Consider the following 26,395-nt stretch of genomic DNA (forward strand, 5'->3'; position numbering starts at 1 on the left):
GTGTGGAGAAAGGGGAGCCCTGGTTCACTGCTGGTGGGAGTGCAGACTGGTGCAGCCACTATGGAAAGCAGTATGGAGGTTCCTCAAAAAATTAAAAATGGAGCTGCCATTTGACCCAGTGATCCCACTTCTAGGAATATATCCTAAGAAACCCAAAACACCAATCAGAAAGAATATATGCACCCCTATGTTCATAGCAGCACAATTTACAGTAGCTAAGATCTGGGAACAGCCCCAGTGCCCATCAGTAGGTGAGTGGATAAAAAAGCTGTGGGACATTCACACCATGGAATACTATGCAGCTGTAAAGAAGAAGGATCTCATACAATTTGGGACAGTATGGATGGATCTGGAGAGTATTATGCTAAGAGAAATAAGCCAGGCAGAGAAAGACAAACATCACATCATCTCACTTATATGTGGAATCTAAAGAACTTAATAAACTGATGAACAGAATAGATTCCGTGACATAGAAGCATGGATCAGACTGACGATTCTCAGAGGGAAGGTGGGGGTGGAGAGATTAACCAAAGAATTTATATGCATATATGCACAACCCAACCCAAGGACACAGACAATGGTGTGGTGAGGGACTGGGGAGGAAGGTGGAAGGGGCAGAAGGGGACAATGGGGAGAAAAAGGGACATCTGTAATATTTTGGACAATAAAAAAAAATCTGGTCAGAGGGTAGATCTCATGTTAAGTGTTCTTATCACAATAAAATAAAAATCAAGAGACAAAAACTAAAGGCATACTTAGAAAAGAATCAGGAACAAAACAGAAATGCCCACCCCTACTAATCAATATGATGTTAGAAGCCCTAGCTAATGAGTAAGGACTGAAAATAACAAACACAAATATTTGAAAATACATTATTTTCAGGTGATATAATTTTAAATATAGAACACCTAAAAAACTATTGTAACTGGATAATGTAAGATACAAATACAAAAATCAGTAGTTTTCCTTCATACTCACAGTATCAAGATAGAAACAGAAATAGAAAAAATATCCCATTCTTATGCTATTACTAGCGTATTACTTAGAGGCTTCTCAGCTATTATTCACAACAAAATGAATCCTCTACACCTCATGTTAAACTTACTCTCTTCACAAAGACTTGACTTACCAACATAAGAACTGAACAAACACAAATAGCCCATGATTCTCAATAGGAAGACTTAATACACTATAAAACGTCAGCCCTTTCCAAAATGATTTATAAAAGTAATGCACATCAATCAGAATACATTTGATTGTTTTAGATGTCAAAACAATGGTTCCGGGTTCACAGGGAAGAATGACTGTGAGAAAATTTTGAAGGAGCAACTGTGAAGAGGCTCTGCCCCACAGATATTCAAAACTGCAGCACACCACCATGCAAATAAATAAAGCAGAAAAGAGGTCAAAGAGAGGCCTGAACATAAACAAAAACTGATATATAAAACAGGGGGAACTGTAAGTCAGTGCAGAAAAGACTGTTTATTCAGGAAACGATGCTGAGGTTATCTAGCTGGAAAAAACAACAGGCAAATCCTACTTCCAATCATATACAAAAATAATTATTGAACTAAAGATAAAATGTAAAAAAATTATAATTGTTCCATTTATTGTTGTTGTTAATCTCTTCCCATGCCTAATTTATAAATTAAACTTTATCATAGGTATGTGTATATAGGAAAAAACTTAGAATTTATAGGGTTCAGTACTGTCCACAGTTTCAGGTACCCGCAGGGAGTCTTGGAAGGTATTTCCAGTGGATTAAGGGGGAACTACTATAAGTGCATATCGCTAAGTGAAAGGAGCCAACCTGAGAAGAACACATACTGCATGATTCCAACCAAATGACTGAACTTTTAAAAAATAAGGTTGAAGCAAATGCTCATAGGGGTACTAAGATTGGGAAGCATGGCGGAATGGGTGTAGAAGGTTCCGCCACCCTGAAACAGTCTCACTCTGGAAACAACAGACCACACACTAAAGGAGAGTTTGGTAAGCTGCAGCCAAAACCAGCAACTGCCCATTTTGTTATTTTGTACTTTAGTTTAAAAAAAAAAAATCAAAAGAATATTTCAGGATGGGAAAATTACATGAAACTCGTATTTCAGGTTCACAATGCACTTTTATTGGAACACAGTACTTTGTCTTCCTGTTGTCTGTGGCTGCCTCTGCACTGCAGCAATCTAGCTGAGTAGCTGTGACAGAGCCCCCGGCCTGCAAAGCTTAAGATGTTTCTAGCTGGCCCTCACACGAAAAGTGCTGACCCCCGCACCAAAGCTCTCTTGGTTCAAGTCAGTCCTTTTTGTTTTGGCAACTATGAAACCACCCAGCTTTCAGGTCTTCTTCTTACCTAAGAGCCCCTAACCCTAAGCCTGCCGATGGCCATGCATCCATGGCCCGAGGCAGGCTTCTTCCAGGAGAGGCCTGTGGAAAGTGGGCAACACAAATGGAATGAACACAGGCCGGCCACCTACACCCATCAACCACTGGACATTACGTGTCAAACATCATCGTGTGTAAGAAAAACCAAGCACATGACAGGGAAAAACCAAGATAAACAACTGAAAAGCTGAGCATGGAGGAAAGAGAAATGATGCAAATGACTGTATCCTTTAAACAGAAAAAGAGCAATCGGAGAACAATAAACAGTTCTTAGAAATTAAAAATGTTTCTGTAAAGCAGGCAGTCAAAAGACAATCTCTAAAGTATACACATCAAGAAACAAAATCTATTAATCAAATATAAAAATCAATAAATTGATAGCCACCAAGAACACTAAAATCAGAAATGATTAAAAAAGTGGTTGCCTCTAGGAAAAGAACCTGAGAAAAGTAGCAGGAGGTGTGTTTTTCACCTCTCACGAAGTATCTTTTAGTCCCACTTTTCCTGTTATATAAAAGCCTTGACAGTTTCACTTTCATGATTCAAAAGCAAAACAAGTGATAACCATAACTCATTCCAAAACTGCTTTGGCCCTTTCCGCAGCCCCTCTGATTTTCCCTTTCCAAGTCCTGACCCAGTCCTGGAGTCCCTTATAGGAGCCAGTCTGGAATCCTGCATCTTTCTGGAATCCTGGGCTGGGATCCATTTGGGACTTTCAGAGACTCACTCACACATCAACAGCCACCAGTGGCCTCAGATCTCAGTAGGCCATTTAAAGCACCACCTACCATCACCAAAGAAACACAGCTCACACCCATTTTCTCTCATGTCACACCTGTTTCTAATGTCAAGTCTGTGCAGAGTGGTGACCCAAGGCTGGCACAGGGGTACAAGAATGCAACTCCCATTAGCCAGCTACTCACGTAGACTGAAAAGGAAGGCCCGGGACATGGCCCAGATCATGGTCAGAGGTTGCTAAGAGCCAGGGTGCCCTCTGCATGGGCCAGAAGAGAGGTGACCTGTGGGGAGTTAGGTGGGGACCCCAGGGGCCCTGCTTGGGGACCTCCCTGCTCTCTGTACACTAAGTTCATGTGAAAGGAACCTCCACTTCCAGCAGAACTGAGCCACAGAGAGATAAGCACCCCCATCACCATGAGGTACTAGGGGTGCCTGTACTTATGTAGGGAGTCCAGAAACATGAAGTAACCTAGTTTTCCAGGAAGGGACCCATTACAGGAGGGTGGGCTACATCTAATGTGTGGTCCAGGCAGAACTCTGAATTTGCAGGGGACCACAGACTCAGTCACACCCCCTCTCCAGGCTCAGTCTACACTTGTATAAAATTAGGGTGATAATTACACTGAGTAGTCTGCTCAGGTGCTGTGAGAATCAAATGAGAACGGATAGGAGAGCTTTTAAACTATAAGCGCCAACAACACATGAAATACTAATCAAGCTGAAAGGTTTTAACACCCAGCCTGCATGTAGGGATGACTAAGAGCTCCCACTCCCTGGACACAGCCGCTGGAGGGCCAGCATCAGCGTCCCTGTGGAAACCACGGCACTGAGCAGGGCAGCTGCCACCCCTGGTGCAAACAGCACTGCGCAGCGGGAAGGCCGGGCCGTGTCATTTGTGATCACTCAGACTCCAGTTTCAAGCGGTGCCCAGGGTGGCGACTGAGTCTCTTGTCACTTAAATTTCTCATCTGTACAATGGGGCCCCCACTCCTCACCTCAGAAGTTGCCTGTGATGGTTAAGTGAGACCGAGGACACTCACCTCATGCAGATCCCAGGCCCGCACGGTGCCATCTGAGGACGCAGTGCACACCACAGACTTCTCATGCCCGTCAAAGCAGTACTTGTGGGGTGAGACATAGGCCAGCTTGGCTATCTCTCCTGAAAGAGAACACTGCCTTGAATGGACACTCCTGCCCGGAAGGTGAACGCTCGACCTGTGAAGGGCAGGTGAGACAGGCACTCCTTTCTCTCAGCAGCACAGCAGGCGCTGATTCGGAGACAGCAGTGGGCAGAAAGGGCTAGGGCTTCCGATCTACAGCTCGGGTTTCACCCCAGGACTGCCCACAACCTACCAGCCCCATAGAGATGTAATGACCCTTCCTCACAGGGTTACAGTGACTGTCAGTGACTTAACACAGATGTCGAACCCAGCACGGAACGTACCCGTCAAGTGGCATTTTCCAACTCTGGCTGAAACACAGAATCCCACGAGACAGAGCCGGGAGAGTGAGTGGGGGCAAGCGCGCAGCTACTGCACCCCGCGAGCCATACCTTTGTGCCCGGCCATGGCTTTGCAGACGAAGTCCTTCTCTGGGCGCCCAGATTCCACTCGGAACTCCAGCTCAGATCTGCAGAGATAGTACTGTTTCCACGTTCGTGTGCCTGGAGTCATCTGGGAGTCTTTACAGGAGGACCAGCGTCTCAGACACAGCTGCCTGAAAATAGACCCACAGCTGCAGGCAGGCCAGAAGTCATCAGGAGGTACTATGGGGTCAATGGGCCTAGCTTTAATTCCTAGCTTCACCACCTATTAGCTTGAACACCTCACTCTGCCTACACAGGCCTCAGTTTCCTCTACTGTTAAATGGGAAAAATGATGAGATGACACAGTGAGTACGCACCATGTGAGGTGTACGTGCTTTGTGTGTGCCCAATATGCATAGCAACTCTGTGACATAGGTCCTGATCTCCACTCTACACGAGGACAGAGAGGCAGAGAGTGGCAAACACTTACCCAAGGTCATGCAGCTCTGAATATTTTGAAGTATCCAGCTCTTACTGTTGAATTGTCTATCTTTCCCTTCAATTCCATCTGCCTTTCATGTATTCTGTTGCTATTGTTAGGTGCATATATGTTTATAAATTTCAGATCCTGATGGATTAACCTGTGCTTTTTGTCTTAAAGTCTATTTTGTCTGATATTAGCTTGGCCATTCCAGCTTTCTTTTGGTTACTGTTTGCATGGTATATCTGTTTCCATTCTTTTATTTTCAACCTGAGCCCTTGAATGTAAACTGTGTCTATTATAGTCAGTATGAAGTTTTAATCCCTTCTGCCAGTCTCTGCCTTCTTACTGGAGTGTTTAATCCATATACATTCAATGTAACTACTAATAAAATAGTATTTACATGTCATTTTGCTTATTTCTTATTTTTAATATGTTTTTGTTGATTTCAAAGAGAGGAAGGGAGAGGGAGAGAGATAGAAACATCAATGATGAGAGAGTCACTGATTGGCTGCCTCCTGCATGCCCCCTACTGGGGATTGAGCCCAAAACCCGGGCATGTGCCCCGATCAGAAATCAAACCCGTGACACTCTAACCACTCACTGAACCACACCAGCCAGGACAAACAAAATTCACATTTTATTTACACTGAAATAAACTAACTTATGAAAATCTAGTTTTAATAACTACTTAACTTCAATAGTATTCAAAAACTTTGCCCCAGTATAGCTCCATTTCTTTCCCCCTCATGCTGTTATTGTCATACAAATTACATCTTTATACATCATGTACCCAAAAGGGATTTACAGTTTTGGCTTATGCCGTCTTAACTCACATAGCAGAAAACATTACAAAAAATAATTTATACTGCCCTTTACATATGCCTATATAGTCACTTCACAGTGCTCTGTATTTCATGTGGATTCAAGTTCCTGTCTCATGCCCTCAATCTGAAAGACTCCCTTTAGTATTTCTTGCAGGGCAAGTCTACTAGGAACAAACTCCCTGAGCTTTTGTTAATCTCGAAATATCTAATATTCTCCATTTTGCTAGATACAATATTCTGGGTTACAATCTTTTTATTTCAATACCTTCTAGGCTCCATGGTTTTTTATGACAAACAACCGTTAATCTCATTGGGGGTCCTGGATACATGAAGAATTGTTTCTCTCTTGATGCTTTCAAGTTTCTGATTTTGGCTTTCAAGATTGATTATAACATATCTCAGTGTGAAACTCTTTGAGTTTATCCTACTTGCAGTTCATTGAGTTTTTGGGTGTGTAAATTAACATTTTTCATCAAATCTGGGAAGTTTTCAGTCATTACTTCTTTAAATACTTTCCTCCTTTTTCCTTTCTCCTATCATTCTGGGGACTCCTGTTATGCACTGTTGGCACACTTGATGGTGTCCCACAGCTCTCTTAGGCACTATTCATTTTTTTTATCTTTATATTCATTCTGTTCCTCAGTCTGCATAATCTCAATTGACCTAACTTCAAGTTCACCTGCTGAAATCTACTCTTGAATTTTTAGTTTGATATTGTACTTTTCTACTCCATAATTTCTATTTTATTTTTGTAATTTCTCTTTATTGATATTTCAATTGAATGGGACATAGTCCTCCTACTTTCCTCTAGTTCTTTTCACATGGTTTCCTCGAGTTTTTTGGACATACAGTTGACTCTAGAACAACATGGGTTTGAACTGCACAGATTCACTTATAAGTGGGTTTTTAAAAATACGTTTTATTGATTTTAGAGAGAGAGGAAGGAAGAGGGAAAGAAACATCGATGTTTGAGCCCGGACCAGGGATCAAACCCTCATCCCAGGTATGTGCTCCAAACGGGAATTGAACCAGCGACCTTTCGGTGTATGGGAAAACACTCAACCGAGAGACATCGGCCAGGGCTATAAGCAGATTTTTTTCAATAAATATGTACAGTACTGTTAATGTATTTTCTCTTTATGATTTTCTTCTCTCTAGCTTATTTTATTGTAAGAATATAGTAATACATATAACATATAAAATATGTGTTAATCAACTATTTATGTTATCGGTAAGGCTTCTGGTCAACAGTAGGCTATTAGTAGTTAAGTTTTGGGGGAGTCAAGAGTTATGCATGGACTTTCATTTTTCAAGAGTCAACTGTATTTAAGTCAGCTGATTTATAAAGTCTTTTTCTACTAGGTCCAATGTCTAGGCTTCCTCGCAGACAGTTTCTGTTGTGTGCTTTGTTTCCTGCATATTAGCCATACTTTCTCTTTGCATGACTTGTAACTTTTGTTAAAAACTGAAGATTTTACATGACATAGGTAATGTGGAACTCTGGAAATCTGATTCCCCTCCCCCCAGGTGTACTGTTTATGCTGTTTGTTATTATTGTTTGTTTAGTGATGTTTCTAAACTAATTCTGATAAGTCCGTATTCTTTGTTATGTCTGGCCACTTAAGTCTCTGCTCAGTTAAATTAGTGCTCACTAATGACTAGACAGAGATTTCCTAAACATCTAGAACCACTAAGACTCCCAGTCATTGCCAAAGGCTCTGTGTATATGTCGGGGCACATGTTCAGCACTCAACCAGGCAGCTGACTACTCTGCCTTATCCTTGGCTTCCTTCACAGAACCTCAAGGTCAGCCAGAGGTGTGAGCTTAGAGCCCTCTTAGGTCTTTCTTGAGTTAGCACAAAGCCCTGCATGTGCACAAGACCTTCTAGATTTCTAGGAATATATCTGAGCTTTCCAAAATCCCTAAGGATATCATATTCCCAGCTTTTTGGGGTTTTTTTGGTTAACCTATTGTTTCTTTAACTGTTATCCATCAGCTCTGACAGCCACAAAGTTAATCAGCTGTCTGTAACTGTTTTTGACAAATGCCCCAAGGTTTCACACTGGATGAACTCCAAGTCAGGCAAAATAAAGAGAGCCAGCTTGAGGTCTTCCAGGAAACACCAGACAGGTCAAATAATGCCAATTTTCTGGTAATGAGGCTTTGAAGTCTCTCTAATCCCCCTTATGGAGTGACAGGTTCCTGGTACACTGTGATTGTGAGCTACTGGCATTCAAGGCTATCATAGAGTTGGAGGGAGGTTATGGGAATAGGGCAAGTGAAAGCTTGCTGTTCTTACTGAGATTAAGCCTTTTTTTTCTTGAATACACACTTCCTAGACTATTGTAAGTCTCTGGTTAATTTCCAGAGTTCTGTAAAAGTTGATTTTGACAATTTGTGTCAGTTTTCTCATTGATTTTATGGAGAAAATTTTCAGAGGTCATTAATCCACCATTTTCCAAGAGTCTGCATTCTTAACTTGCATGTGAATACTGTCAATTCTCTGATAGTACCACTATCATAAGATTGTTGATGATGAAATATTAGGTCACCCACACTGCAGAGAATACTGAACCCCCACCTAGTCTGTGGGCACCAAGGTGAGACATAGTTCTTGCCCTAGAGGCACTCTCAGCTGGTGCTTAGGAGGAAGATAAGCAAAACTGAAATTGAGGGGAGAAATACTAAGTTTCAGAAGGGGTAGCTTATGGTGCCATGGGAGCTGAGCACAAGGAGAATGGACATCTGGCTGGAAGAAGGTTAGGGAGGCTTCCGTGACAGAGGCTTTCAACATTCCAGTTATCAGAGCTGATGTGGCATCGCAGGACTCTAGTCCAGCACTCACATCTCACAGAAAGAACAAGGTCGGGTAGGAAATAACTGGCTCATAGCTCACGGCCTAAACAAATACAGCAGAAAGAATTTCTGTCCATCAAAGCCATATACAGTCACTGACCACGTACGTGCCAGGCTTTATGCAGGCACTAGGGACCTTCTAACACACTGAGAAAGGCAGAGTGCCTGTGTTGGATAAAGGTTTTCCTGTGCTTGCTGAAACTCTGGTCCCTGTACCAGAAGTAGCATACTGGCAGACTGTGGGCAGAATTGGACCCCAGATTATATTGTTTGGCCTGCACTGAAATGGCCCATATGAACTAGCTGCCAACACTTAAAAACCTGGAGATCTCACGTAAAAATCAGGTAAAAGCAGATCTAGCTATACTGAACCCAAATTCCCACCTGATAAAATTTGTCTGGAGCCATACAGAGATGTACCCTTTAGACAGGAATGAGCTCTCAGCTCCATCATAGTCTTCAACATCCGTTTTATCTCCTAGACTCTAAGGCCGAGTGTCAGCTGCCTCATATCACCATTCCTAAAGGCTGTTGATTTTCTTTTAGTTGAAATAAGAGGTAAGGGAAATTTCTTGTATCCATATCTCAATCTAAACAGTGTGAAAATAAAAGCTAGACCAAGAAGATAATGTGGTTTAAGAAAAAGGAGAGATGACACATTTCTTTGTGGAAGTGGAGTCTATTTCTACATATTTAAGGCCATTATACATCAAACCATAAGGAGGACCCATGACCAATATTCAGGAGAAATGAGAAAATCAAATGATTTGACAATAAAAAAGGTTGTCAATAAGGATAAAGTATGACTATGAGTAAAGTATGTGATATGCCTCTGGAATACAATGATGTATCAAGTGAAAAATATCACCCACCAAAACCTTTCACAGATGGCAATTAATAACAAAACAATCTACTATACTCAATAGAAATTATGTACCTTAAACAAAAGAAAATATTTGCAATTTTACTTCTAACCAAAAGCTAATGCCTAGTGTGTTGAAGAAATGACAGAATTAAAAAGGTCATGAAGCATTTAAATAAGTCACTTGCAGCCTTTTCAATTTAAATTATAAAGTACAGAGTCAAAATACACGTCCAGTTAGCCACATTTATTTACTGTGTCCATAAGAAATTTTATGAGTCTGGAGAGCTTTGGGGCCTGGTACTATGATAGGCACAGTACCAGAAATGACACGTGTATGTGATAATGCTCCTGCAATGCTATTGTCCCAGCCCCACAAACATAAACACAGCGCTTTTTTTAAGAACATGGGTAGCATCCCAAGAAATAACTTTATGCTAAAAAAAGGTTAGCACCAAACACTATGAAATAGTAATGAACCAAAAACCCGCCTGTGACTTGGTTTGCAGACAGCTGAACAATCTACTTGAGGAACCTGGAAGCATGACATGGTAACATATGACATACATGTGGAGGTCAGGGGATAAGCTGCTGAAGAGTTTTGGTTTTTTGGAACTGCTGACCAAAATATACTTACTCATATCACTCAAATGGAAATTCCTGTCCTAGCTTATCAGCAAAGAAGAGAAAAAGACTAGGGTCTAGGGTTGGCATCCTACCCATTTTAACAAGTGAACCTTGCTCTGCAAGGGCTTCAACAAATAATTGCACCAATCCATGAGTCAATTCATTTATTCCTAGCGACACAACGTATTTTAAAATCACATCTGGCAAGACATAATCTCGTCCACTTACCTATAGATAAATAAATTTCCAGAACTAAATGCTACATCTACAGTATATTCCCCAAATTGAGATAAAGACTGAAATCCAATAAAAGCTCTCTTACTTTAAAAGTGACTAAAGAGACTGACATCATTTTTCTAAACATTAGCAATAAAAAATGAAAGCAACAAAACCAACAATGTTACGTGATACTGAAAACTAGATATGGTAAGACTGGCATTGCAGAATTATAAAATACCTCAATGAAATGTTATCCTAAAATTAAAACCATCAAGCAAAGATTCCCTCCATGTTTGGAAGAGCTTTCATGTGTGAACAGCTGTTTTCCATCACAAGTAATTAAAACTAAGCATAGATCCTAGTTGATAGTCAAGGATATAGTCTGTCCTATATTCAGCAAGAGGTAGAAGATCTGACACTTACATCTTGAGGCAAAAGGAAAGATGTCAGGTTCCAAAGGAGAAATGAATAGGAAAGAAAAATTTAATAATTTAATGATTAAAATATTTATTTTCAACTTTTTTTTGAAATTTATTTAAGTTCTAATATCATACATGCTTATATAGCTATATTGCTACACCAGAGATGAAATAAAAGTGGTTTAGTTGTCAGCTGATTTGTCTCCTATTAGTCAGTTGTGTTCATTTGCTGTACATTTCTTCCCCTTAGCTTGGTACCCTTGCCTTCTATTAACCTCCAACTCAATTAATAAAATCTTTTACATTTCAGTATACTATAAAAAAGAGTCTTACACCCCCAATGAGAGAGCAGTTCCCTGCTGGTAGGGACTATCACTTCTTGTGTACTCAACAAAGCTAGAAACACAGTGAGTGCTCAAAAAATGTATCCAGAGCACCCGTCTCTACTTTTCGGGACACTGTTTTGACCACGTTTGGCTCTTCCTTCATTCACTCACCTCCACAATTCCTTGGTCCCTGAAACCTCATTCCAGACCTAGAACAAGAGGGGAGAGAACAGAATAGCTGTTCAGTCACCATGCAGTTAGCACCCAGGCTGCCAGGCCCTGTGAAGGGGACAGACAGCTAAATCAGTCCCAGTCCCAGTGCCTGCACTCAAGAAAACTCCTCCTGGGGCATATTCAAATAAAAACCACCAAATAAAGAGTGAGAAAGGAGAGAATGACCAATTCAATGGGGCCAAGGAGCTCAGAAATGATTGCTGATCGAGTCCTAAAGGATGGGTCATTGTACCCTAAAAGAATGGCTGAAGCACTCCAGGGAGAGACAGAACCACTTGTGCAGATTCAAAAGAGTGAGACAGTGAGTAATTTGCCTTAATTAGAACATAAAGTTCTGGGAAAAGGAGCTGGAGACTGGCTCACACCACTTTCCAGAAGTCATAATGGCAAAAACAGTAAGAGGCTCCTTGAGAATTGTGAATGGAGGAGTGGTGGGTCAAACAGTGTTTTAGGAAAATCACTCTGGCTGCTGGGAGAAGGCAAGATTGGAAATGAGGGCAGAGCAGCAGGTTGTAAGAAGATTGCTGTGATGGAGCAAATTAAGGCACTGGCCCCAGCAATGTCCTAGAGATGCCAAGATGGTGGAATGGAACAGCTGACAAGGAGAGGGCTCTGTATGGGCCCTGCTCTACAAACTACCCTCAGAAGAAGCACTTGGAAGAGGCTCAGGTGGCACCTGCAAGGCCCTCACCTGATTCTGGAACTTCCTGGCCTCCGCCACCCTGGATTCTGTAGCCTACACAGCTTCAGTGGGAATCACTGGAGATTTCTGTGGCCCAGTCCCACTGAGGGTCCTATCCCAGATACGTGGCTTTCCAGGCCCTGGCAGACATAATGACCATCCTACCTGAGCCCAGGCTCCCATTTCCATAGCCCTCGCTCACCTAGATCAAAGTTTCTCAGCCCTTAAGAAGTTTTTTTGGCCCTGACTGGGTGGTTCCGCTGGTTGGAGCATTACAACCAAAAGGTTGCAGGTTCAGTTCCCAGTCAGGGCACATACCTAGGTTTCACGTTTAATCCTGGGTCAGGGCATGTATGCGAGGTAACCAATGTTTCTCACATTGATGTTTCTCTCTCTCTAAAGAAAATAAAAACATAGCCTCAGGCCCTAGCTGGTTTGGCTCAGTGGTTAGAGCGTTGGCCTGCGGACTGAAGGGTCCTGGGTTTGATTCCAGTGAAGAGCATGTACCTCTGTTGCAGGCTCAATCCCCTAGCCCAGGTTGGGGTGCATGCGGGAGGCAACCAATCGACGTGTCTCTTTCACAGAGATGTTTCTTTCTCTCTCCTTTCCACTCTCTCTGAAAAGCAATGGAGCCCAGCCTGCATAGCTCAGAGGTTGAGCATCAACCTATGATCCAAGAGGTTTGATACCTGGTCAGGGCATATACCTGGGTTGCGGGCTTGATCCCTAGCACGGTGCATGCAAGAGGCAGCCGATCAATGTCTCTCATCATTGATGTTTCTCTCTCTCTCCCTCTTTTTTCCTCTCTGAAATCAATAAGATTTTTTTAAAAAAGCAATGGAAAAAATATCCTCAGGTGAGAAATTTAAAAAATAATATTAATTAAAAAATAAAAAACATATCTTCGGGTAAGGATTAAAAGAACACACACCTATTTGGCAGGTAGGAATGTAATGTTTATATTTTGCAAAATCAAACCAGCCAAAAAAATTTATTCATTTCCTTTTTCTACAGTTCCCAGTTCAAAACACAACTGAGATCTTATTTCCCACATATAGAATTATAATGTGTAATGTAACCTGCAAAATAGGTCCTACCCACCTTTAAGGATCCCTCTGAACCTGGCCTTAACCATACACCCTGAGGTAGGGATTACTGAACTCATTGTACCTAACAGGGGATGTAGGACCTGGAGAAGTTCTTGCTATAAAAAGGTATTAAGAACTACCCCTTTCAGACTATACTGTGATCCTAGGTCAATCCCCACCTGCTGCTGTGGAAGCAGCCAGGGATCCAATTCCATCTCCGTGCAGGGCTACCTGGATGACCATGGACAATGTACCCACTGAGGTACTTACCTTAGTGGTAAAAATGGGGATGAAAACCCAGAATTTTACTTGATACATTTAAAATTATAATTACAGAACTCAGGGAATTATGTTTATTAATCTTTTTGTAAAAATAATAAATTATTTTAAAATTTATTCAACAAATATTTATTGAGAGTGTGGTAGGCAGTTAGGCAGACATGAGCAGGTACAAAAGGTCACCAGGGTGGAAAGCCCCAGGTGCCTAGCAACAGACAATTGTAGGGTGGGACCTCATCCCCAGGGTGACCTTTCCTCCCTTAGCATATCGCTGGTCTTGTGGTTTGGACCCCCCTGACCTTTCCGCCCTAGAGATAACACCTAGGCCTCAGTTGTAGTTCAGCTCCAGGCCCAGAAAAGCAGCAAAACCAGATGAGCGACACCAACACTAACTTTAGGACCAGCTGCACTAACTAATACCCCCTGCCCTGGTGCTGACGAAAAAGTCAGTGGCAACCACAACCCTGAAAGGACATGCCTGGAAAGCTGCTGAATATTCTAATGAGTTCTTCCCCTGGGACCTCCCCCAAAATCTCTACCCTTAAAATCCTCAGGACAGCTGGCCAGGCATGGCTCAGCTGTTGAGCACTGACCTAAGATCCAGGAGATCTTGGTTTGTATGCCCAGGTTTCCAGCTCATCCCCAGTCGGGTGCGTGCCGGAGACAAACGATCAATGACGAATCTCTCATCATTGATGTTTCAACTCTCTCTCCCTCTCCTTTCCTCTCTCTGAAATCAATAAAGAAATATTTTTTTAAAAAGAAAAAAAACCCTTAGGATAGTGGACTCAGTGCACTCTCCTTCTGGGGAGCACCTAGAGCCTTTCCCTTCCTCACTTCTAAGCTCCAAGGGCCAGTCCTTTGCTTCTGCTTACAAATTACTTCTACTTCTGTGATTTTCTAAATAAATGTTCTCTTATAATAGCTCAGGTCTTGGCTCTGAATTCTTTCCCAGCCAGAACTCAAGTACAGAGGTGGCTGAACCCAGGTCCCGTCTGACCCCACCAGTCTAACACCTGGTGCCGGTCTCACCAAGGATGCTAGAGACACAGTGATGTAAAAGAGGAAATCCCTGTTCTTAGGAATGGGGGGGGGGGGGGACACAGTCATTAAACAAATACACCCTACAAACAAGCACTTATCACTGTGCTGAGTCCCAGGCAGGGAGAGCTGAGTGCGCCTGTCTAAGGAGAGGAAGCCCAGACGAGACTAACGCACTCTACGGGAACTCCGCGGGCCAGGACACCGAGGGGCCCGCAGCGGCTGCGGGAAACAGGTCCCACCCGGCGGAGAGCGCGGGGCGTGGCTGCCCAGGCTGACCAGCGAGGGAAAAGGGCGGAGTTAGAAACGCTCCCTAAACTAATCTCTGGAGTGAACCCCGATGGGAGGGCGCGCCCATCTAGTTGCGAGAGCGGGGGGCGTTCTGGAAGCAGGGGCGCGGGGCTGCAGAGCGACCCCTCCAGCGGCCATGCAGTAGCCACCTTGAGGGCCGCGAGCGCCCTCCGCCGGTCACGGGTCCAAGGCCGCCGAAAGCTCGTCCAGGTGGGGACACAGGCCCAGAGCAGAAGGGCAGCCTCGGACACTCAGTGGCCATGTCCCCAGCCCTGCCTCCATCCGGGGCGCACTACCTTGTCCACCTGGGCGGCACACAGCAGGTCACGGGCCTCCAGGAAGGAGAAGACGTGCAGCAGCTCGTGCACACCCAGCTGCGGCCCCATGGCTTCCGCCGTCCCAGGCTCGCCACGCCTTCTCTGCGCTTCCGCCCTGCGGGCCAATCCCCGCCCATCCCACCGCGTTTCCGCCCCGCAGGCCAATCCCCGCCCAGCCCGCTGAGTCTCTGCCCCCGCAGGCCAATCCCCGCCCAGCCCGCTGAGTCTCTGCCCCCGCAGGCCAATCCCCGCCCAGTCCGGTGCTCTCCGGCCACGCCTCCCGCTGCGCTTAAGGCCCATCTTGTAGCCCACGGGCTCCGCTTCCCCCTGGCCTTGGGTTTGCCTGACCTCACCCTTGGACTTCCCCTTTGCCCTGACCCTTGTCCCGACATGTCCCAGGCCCTCGCCCTTGCACTGACCCTCGCACTAGACCGCACAGTGGCCCCGCACAGGCATCTCTGGAGCCCTTGCTGTGGTGCTGGTCCTGCCCCTTACCAGTATGCGTCCAGTCCTGCATCCCAACCTCACCTCTCCCCTCTAAACCTGACCTTTGACTTGGACCTCTCACCTGGTTCATCCCTGGCCTTCACCATGACCCTGGTCCTGCCGTTTCCCTTTATCCTGATCCTTTCTCAACCTGGCCCTAATCATCACCTTAGTCCTAACTAGTTTGTCATCCACCCCCAGCCTCTCCTTCCCTCACCTAACCCTGATCCTGACACTCACCCTGAACTTCACCCTGCCCCTAACCCTCACCTTCACAATGACCCTCAGCCACACTCTTACGTTGGCACTGGCACTTGCACAGATCCTAGCCCTAACTAAACCTCGTGCCTTCCTCACCATGGCACCTAACCTGGTCCTCACCTTGCCTTGGGCCCTGACTCTGACCCTCACTCTGGACTTGGTCCTGGCCCTGGCCAAGTTCAGATTAATTAGTGTAAGGGTGAGGGTCATGATCAAGTTCAAGGTCAGAGCAGGTCAGCATCACAGGATGAAGATAAGGTCAGGGACAGAGTAATAAGGGTCAGAAATCAGAGTGAGGGTGAGTGTCTAGTTCAGGTTAAAGATCTGGATGAGAGAAGTCAGTGTATCAGGTTCCTGGTTAAAATCAGTGTAAGGTAAATTTCAGGGCCAGGATTATGTTTAAGATCAACTTTAAGATCAATGTGAGAGACATGATCAAGGTCAGGATCAGGGTCAGGTTGAGGATCCATTAGAGAATCAGTGAGAGAATAAAGGGCAGGGTGGTTACTGTTAGGGTAAGATTGAGAGTTGCACTCAGGTTGACAGTGAATGTCCAATTCTGTGTACAATTCAAGGTCAAGGTTGGGGTGAGGTTGATATTCAGGGTTAGGGCCAGGTTCAGGGTCCAGATCAATGTGAGGATAGGCTGTCAAATCCAAGTCAGCTCAAGGTGAGCATGATGTTCACTGCCAAGATCAATTAAGTCAACATGGGGTTTGTTTTCTATTGCTACTGGAAAGAGTTAAGACCTCCCACCTCCACTTCTCTCTTGCATATACACCCACCTGGATAATCCAAGATACTCCTTCCATGTCAAGGTCTGTACCCTCAGTCACATCCGCAAAGCCCTTTTGCTATGTAAGGCAACATATTCATAGGTTAATACATGGACATCTTTGTGGGTGGGCATTATTTCCCCTTCCAGTTAAAGTCAGGTTCAAGGTCAAGGATGGGTCAAGATGTGGGCAATGACCAGGCTGAGGATGATGGTCACCATGATGATAGTCATTGTCAGTGTGAAGTTTGATTTCAGGATCAAAGTCCAGGTCAGGTTCACAACCAAGTGTGAGTACAGGTTCTGCTCAAAAATGAGGATCAATGTCAGTGCGAAATTGAGGTCTGGGGTAATGTCAGTGTCGGGATCAGGGTTGTGGTAAGGTTTGGAGTGCAGGCTAGTTTCAGCTTAAGTGTGCTGTGGTTCAAGGTCAGGCTCTAGTCCAGTGTTAGGGTGGGTCACTATGATGGTCCTTGTTAAGATGAGGATTCAGTCTAGGGGTAGAGTGAAGTTGAGGGTCAGATTAAGGGTGATGAGAGTCTTATTCATGATAGTGTTGAATTATGACCAGTGTAACAAATTGTCAGTGAAGGGTAAATCAAGGTCAGGATAAGTATGACAGCCACGTTAGTGGTCAGCATCAGGATCAGGGTCATGATGAGCATCAAAGTATGCATGTCAATTAGAGGGCATGTGTTATGTTCTATGTCAAGTGGGTTCAGAGTTATGGTGACGGTCAAGGTCAATGCCAAGATCAGATCAGGAATAGGTAGGTAAGGGTCTGCCAAAGAATTGGGTGTGAGTGAGTGTATGTCAGGTTCGGGGTGATGAATAAGGGTCAGGTTCAGAGTAAGGCTTAAGGACAGGGTGAAGGTCAAGGTCAGGGTGGGTTAAGGTTTAGGGTCTTATGTGAGTGGGGCTGAGGGTCAATGGTCAAGGGTGTGAATATAAGCTCCCATTTATGTGGAGGTGAGAGCTACCAGAAATTGAGCTAGACTGGAGCTTAGAGTCTAAAGATGTGGCTAGAGAAACCGGCAGACGCCAGATCCCGAAAACATCTTTATAGACATACAAGACAGTCAGACTTTCCCCTGAAAGCAAAAACTGGAGTTTATTTTGTTTTGAATTCCCTCTAAAAGCAGTGACTGTGGCAGTGTTAGTCAACTCTGTCCTCAGGGCTTACAGAAGTTTATTCACATGGATCATAGAATGAATATTTCAGAATAAAAGATTACTAAGGATAAATCTCTCTACTGTGTGTTTTTATCTATACTTGAACCAACACCATCTCAATTATTACAACCCTATGATAAGTCTTTGTATCAAATAGGCTAAGTCCTTCCATCATTTTTCTTTTTCTTTTTTAAATATATCTTTATTGATTTCAGAGAGAGGAAAGGAGAGGGAGAGAGAGAGAAATAGAAGCATCAATGATGAGAGAGTCATTGATCGGCTGCCTCTTCCACACCCCAGACTGGGGATCGAGTCCGCAACCTGGGCATGTGCCCTGACCGGGAGTCGAACCCCGATCGCCTGGATCCTAGGTCGACGATCAACCGCTGAGCCACGCCCGGCCGGGCCTTCCATCATTTCTCGTTTCTGCCTCCTCCCCTCAACCCTTTTATTTCCATATATATTTTATAATTGTCTTATCGAGCTATTAAATAAGAAAAACAAGAGCCAGATGGAATTGCATTGGGATTTACTGAATTAACAAATGAGTTTCAGGAATGCCTGTCCCCTTATTTCCTTGGTATCTCTAAGGAAGATGGCACATCTGGCTCTGGCTCACCTTTCTCCGAAGGGTAGAGATGTTTGTAAACCCGGTTAAAGTGTCTAGTTTATAACCTAAGCCACACCTGGGCCTGGACTTTTGCCACATCACCTCCAAATGGGAGCTCTGTCATATAAAGCCCCTAGGAAGCCCCAAGACTAGAATAGCCATCAATGGGGCCACTTTCCCAGTGACCACAGAGAAGCGAGGACCAAGAGATGATGCCACCTCAGCCACTTCCCTCGATAGGAATGAAAAAAAGGCAGGAACGGAAAGAACTACTTGGGGGGTTTTATAATAAATCTCAAAACTGAACTAGTGTTTAATATCGCTGAGAACAAAGCAAACCAAACCTCCCTTCTCACTTGGGTTTCCAAATTGAGGACATTTTACTCTGTGCTCCCACAGATGGCTCTACCAGAACCGTTCCTGACCAGAAAGGTAGTGCCAGGAGAAGCAGCACCACGGCCAGCACGGCAGTGGGCTCACCATCTCTTTCTGATGGGAAAGTGAGCAGCACAGACGGGAGGCCAAGGGCACAGCCTCGGGTCTCCTCTGCTGGGGCTGGACATCCTCATCGCATGGCTGGGACAGGACCAGGCATGGCGCGAGCCCAGTGTGGTCACGGTGTGGCCATGGAGGAAGGTAGGCTGGAGCAGAACAAGAGGCCCTGGAAACAGGCAGGTGGGACCTGGTCCAGCGTCTCAGCCCTCTGGGATGAAGGGCCGAATCAGCTCTGGGTTCAACAGTAACTCTTCGAGGGGCCGGTCTACGTGGAAGTCATGGACGTTGGGGGGCCCCGGGTGGGCCTTGGGGGCCAGTCCCCCCGGGCGCTGGGGAATTGGCAGCTCCGAAGGGTGGGCAGGCAGGGGAGCTGTGAAGAAGTACTGGTGCAGGAGGGCCTGGAGGTGGCAAGCAAAAGACCAGTCACCTCCCTGTTCCAATCTGAGCTCACTTCCCTGAGGGGTAGACCAAGTGCAGCCCTGCAGAGGCTCATTCCTTCATCTGCTCATCTGCCTCGCTCTGGAGTGCTGATTGAGCACTGCTCTAGAGGCTGTGGGTGCAGCAGTGCACAGAACCTTCCATGTGACCAGGAGTAGGGGACAATAAACAACATAAAATAGTAAGATAGTCAGTGCATCAGAAGGCTAGTGCTGGAGAGGTGGCAGGCCTGAAGTGGTAAGGAGGCCCCCTGGGAGGTGGCACTTGATCAAAGACAGGAGAGGTGAGCAAGTGAGGCCCAGGGACAGAAGTGCACAGACTCCAGGACATGGAGGGAGCCCAGGGGCCGGAGGGGGACAGGAACAGGCAGGGTCACAGAGGTGAGAGCCATAAGTGTGTGATACCTGTGGGCCATTAGGACCTGGGCTTCTCCTCAGGGAGCTACGGAGGGCCCTGCAGAGGAGGGTGGGCTGGCCTGTCTGGACAAGGTCATGCTCTCTGCCAGGTGGGAGGAGACACTGAATGAGCAGGAGCAGACTGGGAAGCAGTGAGGGCAGCTTAGACTGGAGGCAGCAGCAGCAGGGGGCTGAGAAGTGGTATGCTGGGCTCAGTATGCTTTGAGGCACTGTGGACATGGCGCTCACCAGGTGCATGCATGAACACATGCTGCTGGTGCCAAGGGTGGGGAGGGGCGTGGTACACCCCACAGAAACCCTGACACCACTGGCCCAAGGTCCTCTCTTTGTTCCCTGCCTCCCTGCCACAACCTGTCCTCCTAGGTCCTCCTCTCCGGGCCCCTGCTCATCACCTCTCATGAGGAAACACCTCCTGTCCCTAAACCTGTCCTCCTCCAGGAAGCCTCCGACCCCCACAGCCTGGATGCCCTGCCTCAGCACAGGGCAGAGACCCCATGGGTACGGGGCCATGACTGCTTGTTCACTCTGGGCCAAGGCCCAGGATAGTACCTGGCATATGCCAATGCTCAGTAAATACTTGCTGAAGGAATGAAGGGATGAAGGAGCAAGTCACCAGAAGCAGAGGTGCTGTCTTCTGTGAAGTGGGCACGCCCTCCTAACAGGCAACCCTTTCCTGCCCACAGCCCCTCTGGGATCTGCTCAAGAGAGACACAGTGACTCCGAGCCCCCCATCACACCTTCTAAGGGACCTTGACCTCCTGAGTCACATGAGCATGAATGAAGAGGATCAGGGCAATGGGGGCCACCCTACCTGAGAGGCTGCAATACGCTGGCGTGGAGGGTAGAGGAGGAACTGCCCAAGCAGGTCCAAGGCCTGGGGAGAGGCATCCGGCAGCACCTCTCCTAGGGGCACAGGCGCCTGCTCCTCGAAGGAGATCTTGTTATAGTCCGGCAGCTCCGTGATCTCCTGAGAATGGGGCACCTCAGCGCCAGCACTGCCAGCCAGCTCCCTCTGTCGTCAGTCCTCGCTCCCAGTCACCCACCTGCTCAGGCTTAGTGGCTGCTGATCCATGTGCCCCACATCCATGTGCCCCACTCTCACCCCATCACTCACGTCTTCACACACTCACTCAGTCCTTCAGTCCTTCATGCCCCCACCCTCTAGGGCACCTGCTCCAAACCCAGCTTGGTGAGAACTGCAGTGTGCTAGGGGTAGGCAGGAAGGGACAGTGGACAGGACCTGGCCTTCCTGCCTCCAGCACAGTAGGGAGGGAGGAGCCCCAGAACTGGGCCAGGACTGTGGTCTGTGATTTCAGGGAGGCATGGGGCCACAAGAGAGAAAGTACAGGAGATGGGAGTCACCAGCTATTGGGGGAATGGAGGATACCTCCCCCAACCCCTCCCCACAGAGGGCCCCTGCAAACCGGCCAGATTTGAGGGCTGGGGGTGCCCAAGATGCGAAGTACACAGCAAAGCTGTTCGATGTCGTTCTCCCCTGGGAAAAGCGGGGACCCATTCAACAGCTCCCCCAGGATGCAGCCCACAGCCCTGTGGATACAGAACCCAAACAGCTCACAGACTCACACCACAGACACCGATCTCCCCACTCCAGCACCTACCTCTCAGTGCACACACAAGTCACCTAGAGGGCTCACAGACAAGAATATCGAGCCCCCAGCAATCAAAGACTTCAAGCCTAGAGCACAGAGTATATCCCCCTTTTCAGGCCTCAACTCTGGAACACAACAACCACTCAACGGTTCTGAGACTTCTCAGAGCTTCATACTCTGGGACACACAGCCCCTTCCTCACATTCTGGGGCACAACTCCAAAACAGCCACCAAATCTCAAATTCTTACATGTGCACATGCCTAAGTAAAGGCTCAGAGCCTTCATATCCAAGGACCCAGGCCTCTGGATTGCTCAGGGACATTGCATCCTGGGTTATAATCCCCTGCACAGTAGCTAGATGCACCACTCCCAGACCATCTCCCCCACCCCAACCCAGAAGCTTCCCACTGGGACAACCACTTGGATCCCATCTAACTGCCACCCAGCTCCAAAATGTCATGGGGAGGAACACTGATCCTAAACTCTTCAGTTACCCTAACTGGGGAAGACACCCCAAGGCAACCTAGAGCTCCAGCAAGAAAATACCCCTACACAGCTTAGAGATCCCAATGCCCAGGAGGAAAAGGTGACTCCACAACCCACATTCTCCACTTGCCCAGCCCACAGGAGTCTCACCACAGGTCGACCCCCTGGTCATACTGGCGGGCACCGTACAGAAGCTCGGGGGCTCGGTACCACCTGTAAGAGGAGGGCAGGTGGTCACAGCCAAGTCACCAGTCTGACAGGGGGCTGTCCCTAAAGGTCACCCTGGCCCCCATACCAGCCTCACGAGCAATATCTGGAGAGGCCCAGAAGCATCTTTTCCCCAGTGAGAGCATTAGAGCCTGTCTATTACTAGGTCCTGCCTGGGAACCAACCCTCCCTACCTGGTGGCCACCTGGTGCGTGTAGAGGCGGCTGCCATCTGGGGAAAAGACCCGGGCCAGGCCAAAGTCCGCTATCTTGAGCTGGCCTGAGGCACTGATGAGCAGGTTGGCTGGTTTCAGGTCCTGAGAATACCAAAGGAGGCATCAGTTCCTCCAGCACTCCCAGAGGACCTTGGAAGGCCCCACCCCCTGCAGAACCACACCCCAGAGGGCTTACCCCCAGGCCCACCCCCTCAGTCACCCTCTCTGGCCGAGTCTTCTTCAAGGGCTGGCCCTTGGGCTGCACCCCAACCCATGCTGGGACTGACCCGATGCACGATGTTATTGGCATGGCAGAAGGAGACACCTTTAAGCAGCATCTGCAGGTAGCTCTTGACTTGTGCCTGAGCAAGTGGCCTCTGGGTGTGGCGCACCACCTCAGCCAGATCTGACAGCATGAACTCGAAGGCCAGCACAAAGCCTGACCCATGTGGAAATACAGCCTTCAGCTGCACCACCTGCAGACAGGGCATCCTGTCAGTCCCCAGACTCATGGCTCAGACTCTCCCTGGGACCCCCAGTCCTTGCCGCTGCAGAGGACGAAGCAGACAGAGGAGGTGATATAAGCTCTAAACACGGAACCAAGAAGCTGGGTGCCCTCTTGTTGCTCCTCTCTCCTGAGAGAAAACAGGCCTCCACTCTAATACTCCACTCACACTCAGGGAAAAGGTCTAAGGAAGGCCACTTAGGGCAATGTCTGGTTCCCCCACCCAGCCCACAAACTAGAAAATCAACTAACTCACACACACACACACACACACACACACACACACACACACAGAGGAGCTCAAGTCTCCTCCCATTTCCTCTAGGGCCACTAAATCCCAGCACCAAGAAAAGGGACTGGTGATCACAACTGCCCAGCACTGTGACAGCTGGAGACACATCATATGTACTTTCGGAGGACCCATGGGGTCACAGGGTTTGGGGTGCACAGAAGTGAGCAAGAGCAAGGGTTGGTGGGTCCTAAAGGACCTTAAGGAGCTCAAAGTACAGGGAGACAGACTACTGACAAAGGATTGAACAAACCTACAGGGTACATCCAGGTTCTAATGAGGACAGAAGAGAAAGAATAGGGTGGCGCTGATTATACAGGGAGCTGAAAAGGAGCTCTGTGCATGGGGACAACAAGCACAAAATCCCGAGGCAAGAACAGAGAGGAGGCTGGAGGGATGGACATGTGCATGTGGAGTCATTTAGGGGAAGGCTGTCTGCTCTCTTCTGCACTCCAGAGCCTACACAGTGCCTACACAGTGGGAGAGACACTTAAGAAGTTGTGTTTGAATGAATGAAAAGAGGCTGGAGGTGGGCGGGAGCAGATGGTGACAATGCTCTTAGTGTGAAGACAGCCACTGGGAATGGACAACTTCATGTACATTTTTTTACTCTGGGCAGGGGCAGCAGTGGGAAGGCTGCTGTAGTTGTTCTGGTGAAAGGTAACAGTGGCCTGGAGCAGGGCGAAATCTGGAGTGTTTTAAAGATAGAACCTCAGGTCTGCTGATCCACAGGGTGCAGGACCTCGTCACTAGCTTCCTTATGGGTCCTCCACCTCTGCCACACTGGGGCTATCAGCCAGCCCTTTTACTTTTCTCAAAAAACAAGTGACCTTATTGCTGGGCACTGGAAAAAGAGAGAAACTGGCCCTCGCCTGGCTCTTGAGAAGTTAAGTGTGGTGAGGGAGATGGACAGAAGCTACAGGGCCCAGCTGGTGTGGTTTGTGCTGTGGCAGGACTGGGAGGGGCTGTGGATCAGAATCAAAATTCTGATTTTGAAGCAAGTACACAATCAATTTACAGACCAAAACACACACATACATTCAGATAATACACAAAATTATTTTTTTAAAAAACAACAAAAGTAAAATTCTACCACCTACTCAACCTTAGAGGATATTCCCCCAGACTTTACAACAGATATGGCACAAAGACACACATTCACAGATACATAATGTTTTCATACAAAACCAGGATGAAAGTTTTAGAGCATGCCTTTGACACCCAATATATCATGGATATCTCCAGAGATTAAGGAACAAATCTGAGTATCTCTCACCTAAGGTCAACCCATCTTTGTCACTCCCCAAGGAATTTGAGCACATTCTCTACTCCTGACATGGACAAGAGAGAGAGCCATAGAAAGGATGAGGCTGGGGTATAATGTGTCCCTCTTTATGTGCCCACAGCCCCTCCCAGTCCTGCCACAGCACAAACCACACCAGCTGGGCCCTGTAGCTTCTGTCCATCTCCCTCACCACCCTCAACTTCTCAAGAGCCAGGCGAGGGCCAGTTTCTCTCTTTTGCCAGTGCCCAGCACAGGGTAGGGCCTACAGGAGGCCACAAGGTTAAAACATCCAGATCCCTCAATCAGACCTGGAACAAAACTGCCACAGACAACCTGAATGCCTATGAGCTGGGGGCTGGCCCTGCTCCCCTGGCCTGAGAGAGGGAGATTCTGAAACCTCCTTTGCAGAGTAGCAGAGAAAACTCAGGACAACGTAGGTAAAGCAGTTAGCCCACAGAACATAATAGGAGCTCAATAGGTGGCAGTTATCATTACCATTAGAAATCACTAAACAGTTTTAAGAAATAAGGCATAAGTTAGCAAATGAATGAATGAGTCCAGGAAGAAATAAGTGGCTGAACAAGAAAGTGAACGAGTGAGGAATGAAGTAATATGATGAATAAGTGAACAAGAAAGGGAGCAAGGGGTGGGGAGGCATGTGAACGAGCTGAGTGGGTGTGGGCCCCCCCAGACTGGAAGTGAGTGGACAAGGGCGCGAGGAGTTTCCTCAGAACCCCAGCCTCACTCACATACTGATTGTCCTCGATCTCCTGCAGGGCCTTGATCTCCCGCAGGGCCTGGTTGGGGATGCCATCCTCCAGGCGCCGCAGGGCCACCTTCTTGAGGGCAACGATCTCTCCAGTCTGTGCAGGACAGAACGCAGACAGTGCTACCCCACCCCAGGCTGGGAAAGGTGGACGAGGGGATGAGAAACGCACGCTGAGTGGGATGCAGATGCCTGAGGCCCTCGTGAGGATGGAAAGTGCCCCCACCCCGCCCTGGAGGGAAATCACGGGCGGCCTGGGACCCAGAAGTCGCAGGGCTGGGCAAACAGCTCAGAAGCACCTGCTGCAGGCTCCTACGGGGCACACGTGGGACGCAGCTGGCCAGAGCCTGGACACCCTCACCCCTTAAGCGGGTTAAAGTGATAAGCATACACCACGAAGAGGAGGGAGGCCCGCGCAATGGCCCAAACCTGGGTTCGAAAAATGGGCACATCTCAGACAGAAATGAAGGCCCGGCAGGCTCCCGAGGGCAGGGCTCACCTCCACGTGCTTCGCCTTGAAGACAATGCCGTGCGCGCCCTCCCCGATGCGGCCCAGGATGCAGTACTGGTCCATCGCCCACCCCGCCTCCCGCGCCCGACGCGGCTGCCTAGCAACTGGGCGGCCTCCGAGCGTCGCGGGCCGGCAGCCAAGTGCAGCTGGGGACGGCGCGCGGGCCTCGTCTGTGCCTTCCGCTGGGACCCCGCCACCACGCCGCACGGCGCTTCATTTGGCAGCAGTCACCGCGAGGAGACAAAGCCCGCTCCCGAGCCCCGAGCCACGGCCGCAGCAGACTCTCATCCGCACCGCCCCAGTAACGAGGTGCGCGGGGCACGCCGGGAGGGCGGGGCCGAGGGGCCTGGGGGCGGGGCCGCGTACCCGGGAGGGCGGGCCGCGGGGGCCTGGGGGGGGGCCTGGGGGCGGGGCCGCGTCCCGGGAGGGCGGGGCCGCGGGGCCTGGGGGCGGAGCCGCATCCCGGGAGGGCGGGGCCGCGGGGTCTGGGGGCGGGGCCGCGTCCCGGGAGGGCGGGGCCGCGGGGTCTGGGGCGGGGCCTGGGGCGGGGCCGCATCCCGGGAGGGCGGGCCGCGGGGCCTGGGGGCGGGGCCGCGTACCCGGGAGGGCGGGCCGCGGGGCCTGGGGCGGGGCCTTGGGCGGGGCCGCGTCCCGGGAGGGCGGGGCCGCGGG

The 26,395-nt window shown here is 48.0% G+C and overlaps 1 protein-coding gene across 10 annotated transcripts in view; it reads right to left on the bottom strand.

Annotated features, from left to right (window-relative positions):
- CDK20 (cyclin dependent kinase 20) overlaps positions 1-26,048 on the bottom strand; it is a 43,045-nt gene extending 16,997 nt beyond the window's left edge. For 5 of the 10 annotated variants that reach the window (XR_013999935.1, XM_081152496.1, XM_081152494.1 and 2 more), the window contains exons 1-10: positions 25,712-26,045; positions 25,196-25,309; positions 22,655-22,843; positions 22,348-22,469; positions 22,097-22,159; positions 21,274-21,397; positions 20,661-20,816; positions 11,435-11,472; positions 4,673-4,836; positions 4,161-4,279 (exon numbers count right to left, since the gene is read on the bottom strand). Coding sequence is in view for 9 of the 10 variants with exons in the window: in XM_081152496.1 (XP_081008622.1) it covers positions 4,161-4,279; positions 4,673-4,836; positions 11,435-11,472; positions 20,661-20,816; positions 21,274-21,397; positions 22,097-22,159; positions 22,348-22,469; positions 22,655-22,843; positions 25,196-25,309; positions 25,712-25,786 (1,164 nt within the window). In the remaining variant the exon portion in view is untranslated. Of the gene's footprint in view, positions 1-4,160; positions 4,280-4,672; positions 4,837-11,434; positions 11,473-18,402; positions 19,394-20,660; positions 20,817-21,273; positions 21,398-22,096; positions 22,160-22,347; positions 22,470-22,654; positions 22,916-25,195; positions 25,310-25,711 lie in introns of those variants that run through there. The other 5 variants (XM_081152493.1, XM_081152497.1, XM_081152495.1 and 2 more) reach the window with 5 other exon arrangements.
- Positions 26,049-26,395: the final 347 nt, after the last annotated feature.

Source organism: Miniopterus schreibersii, assembly GCF_964146895.1.
Source record: "Miniopterus schreibersii genome assembly, chromosome: 11".
NCBI classification, from domain to species: Eukaryota; Metazoa; Chordata; class Mammalia; order Chiroptera; family Miniopteridae; genus Miniopterus; species Miniopterus schreibersii.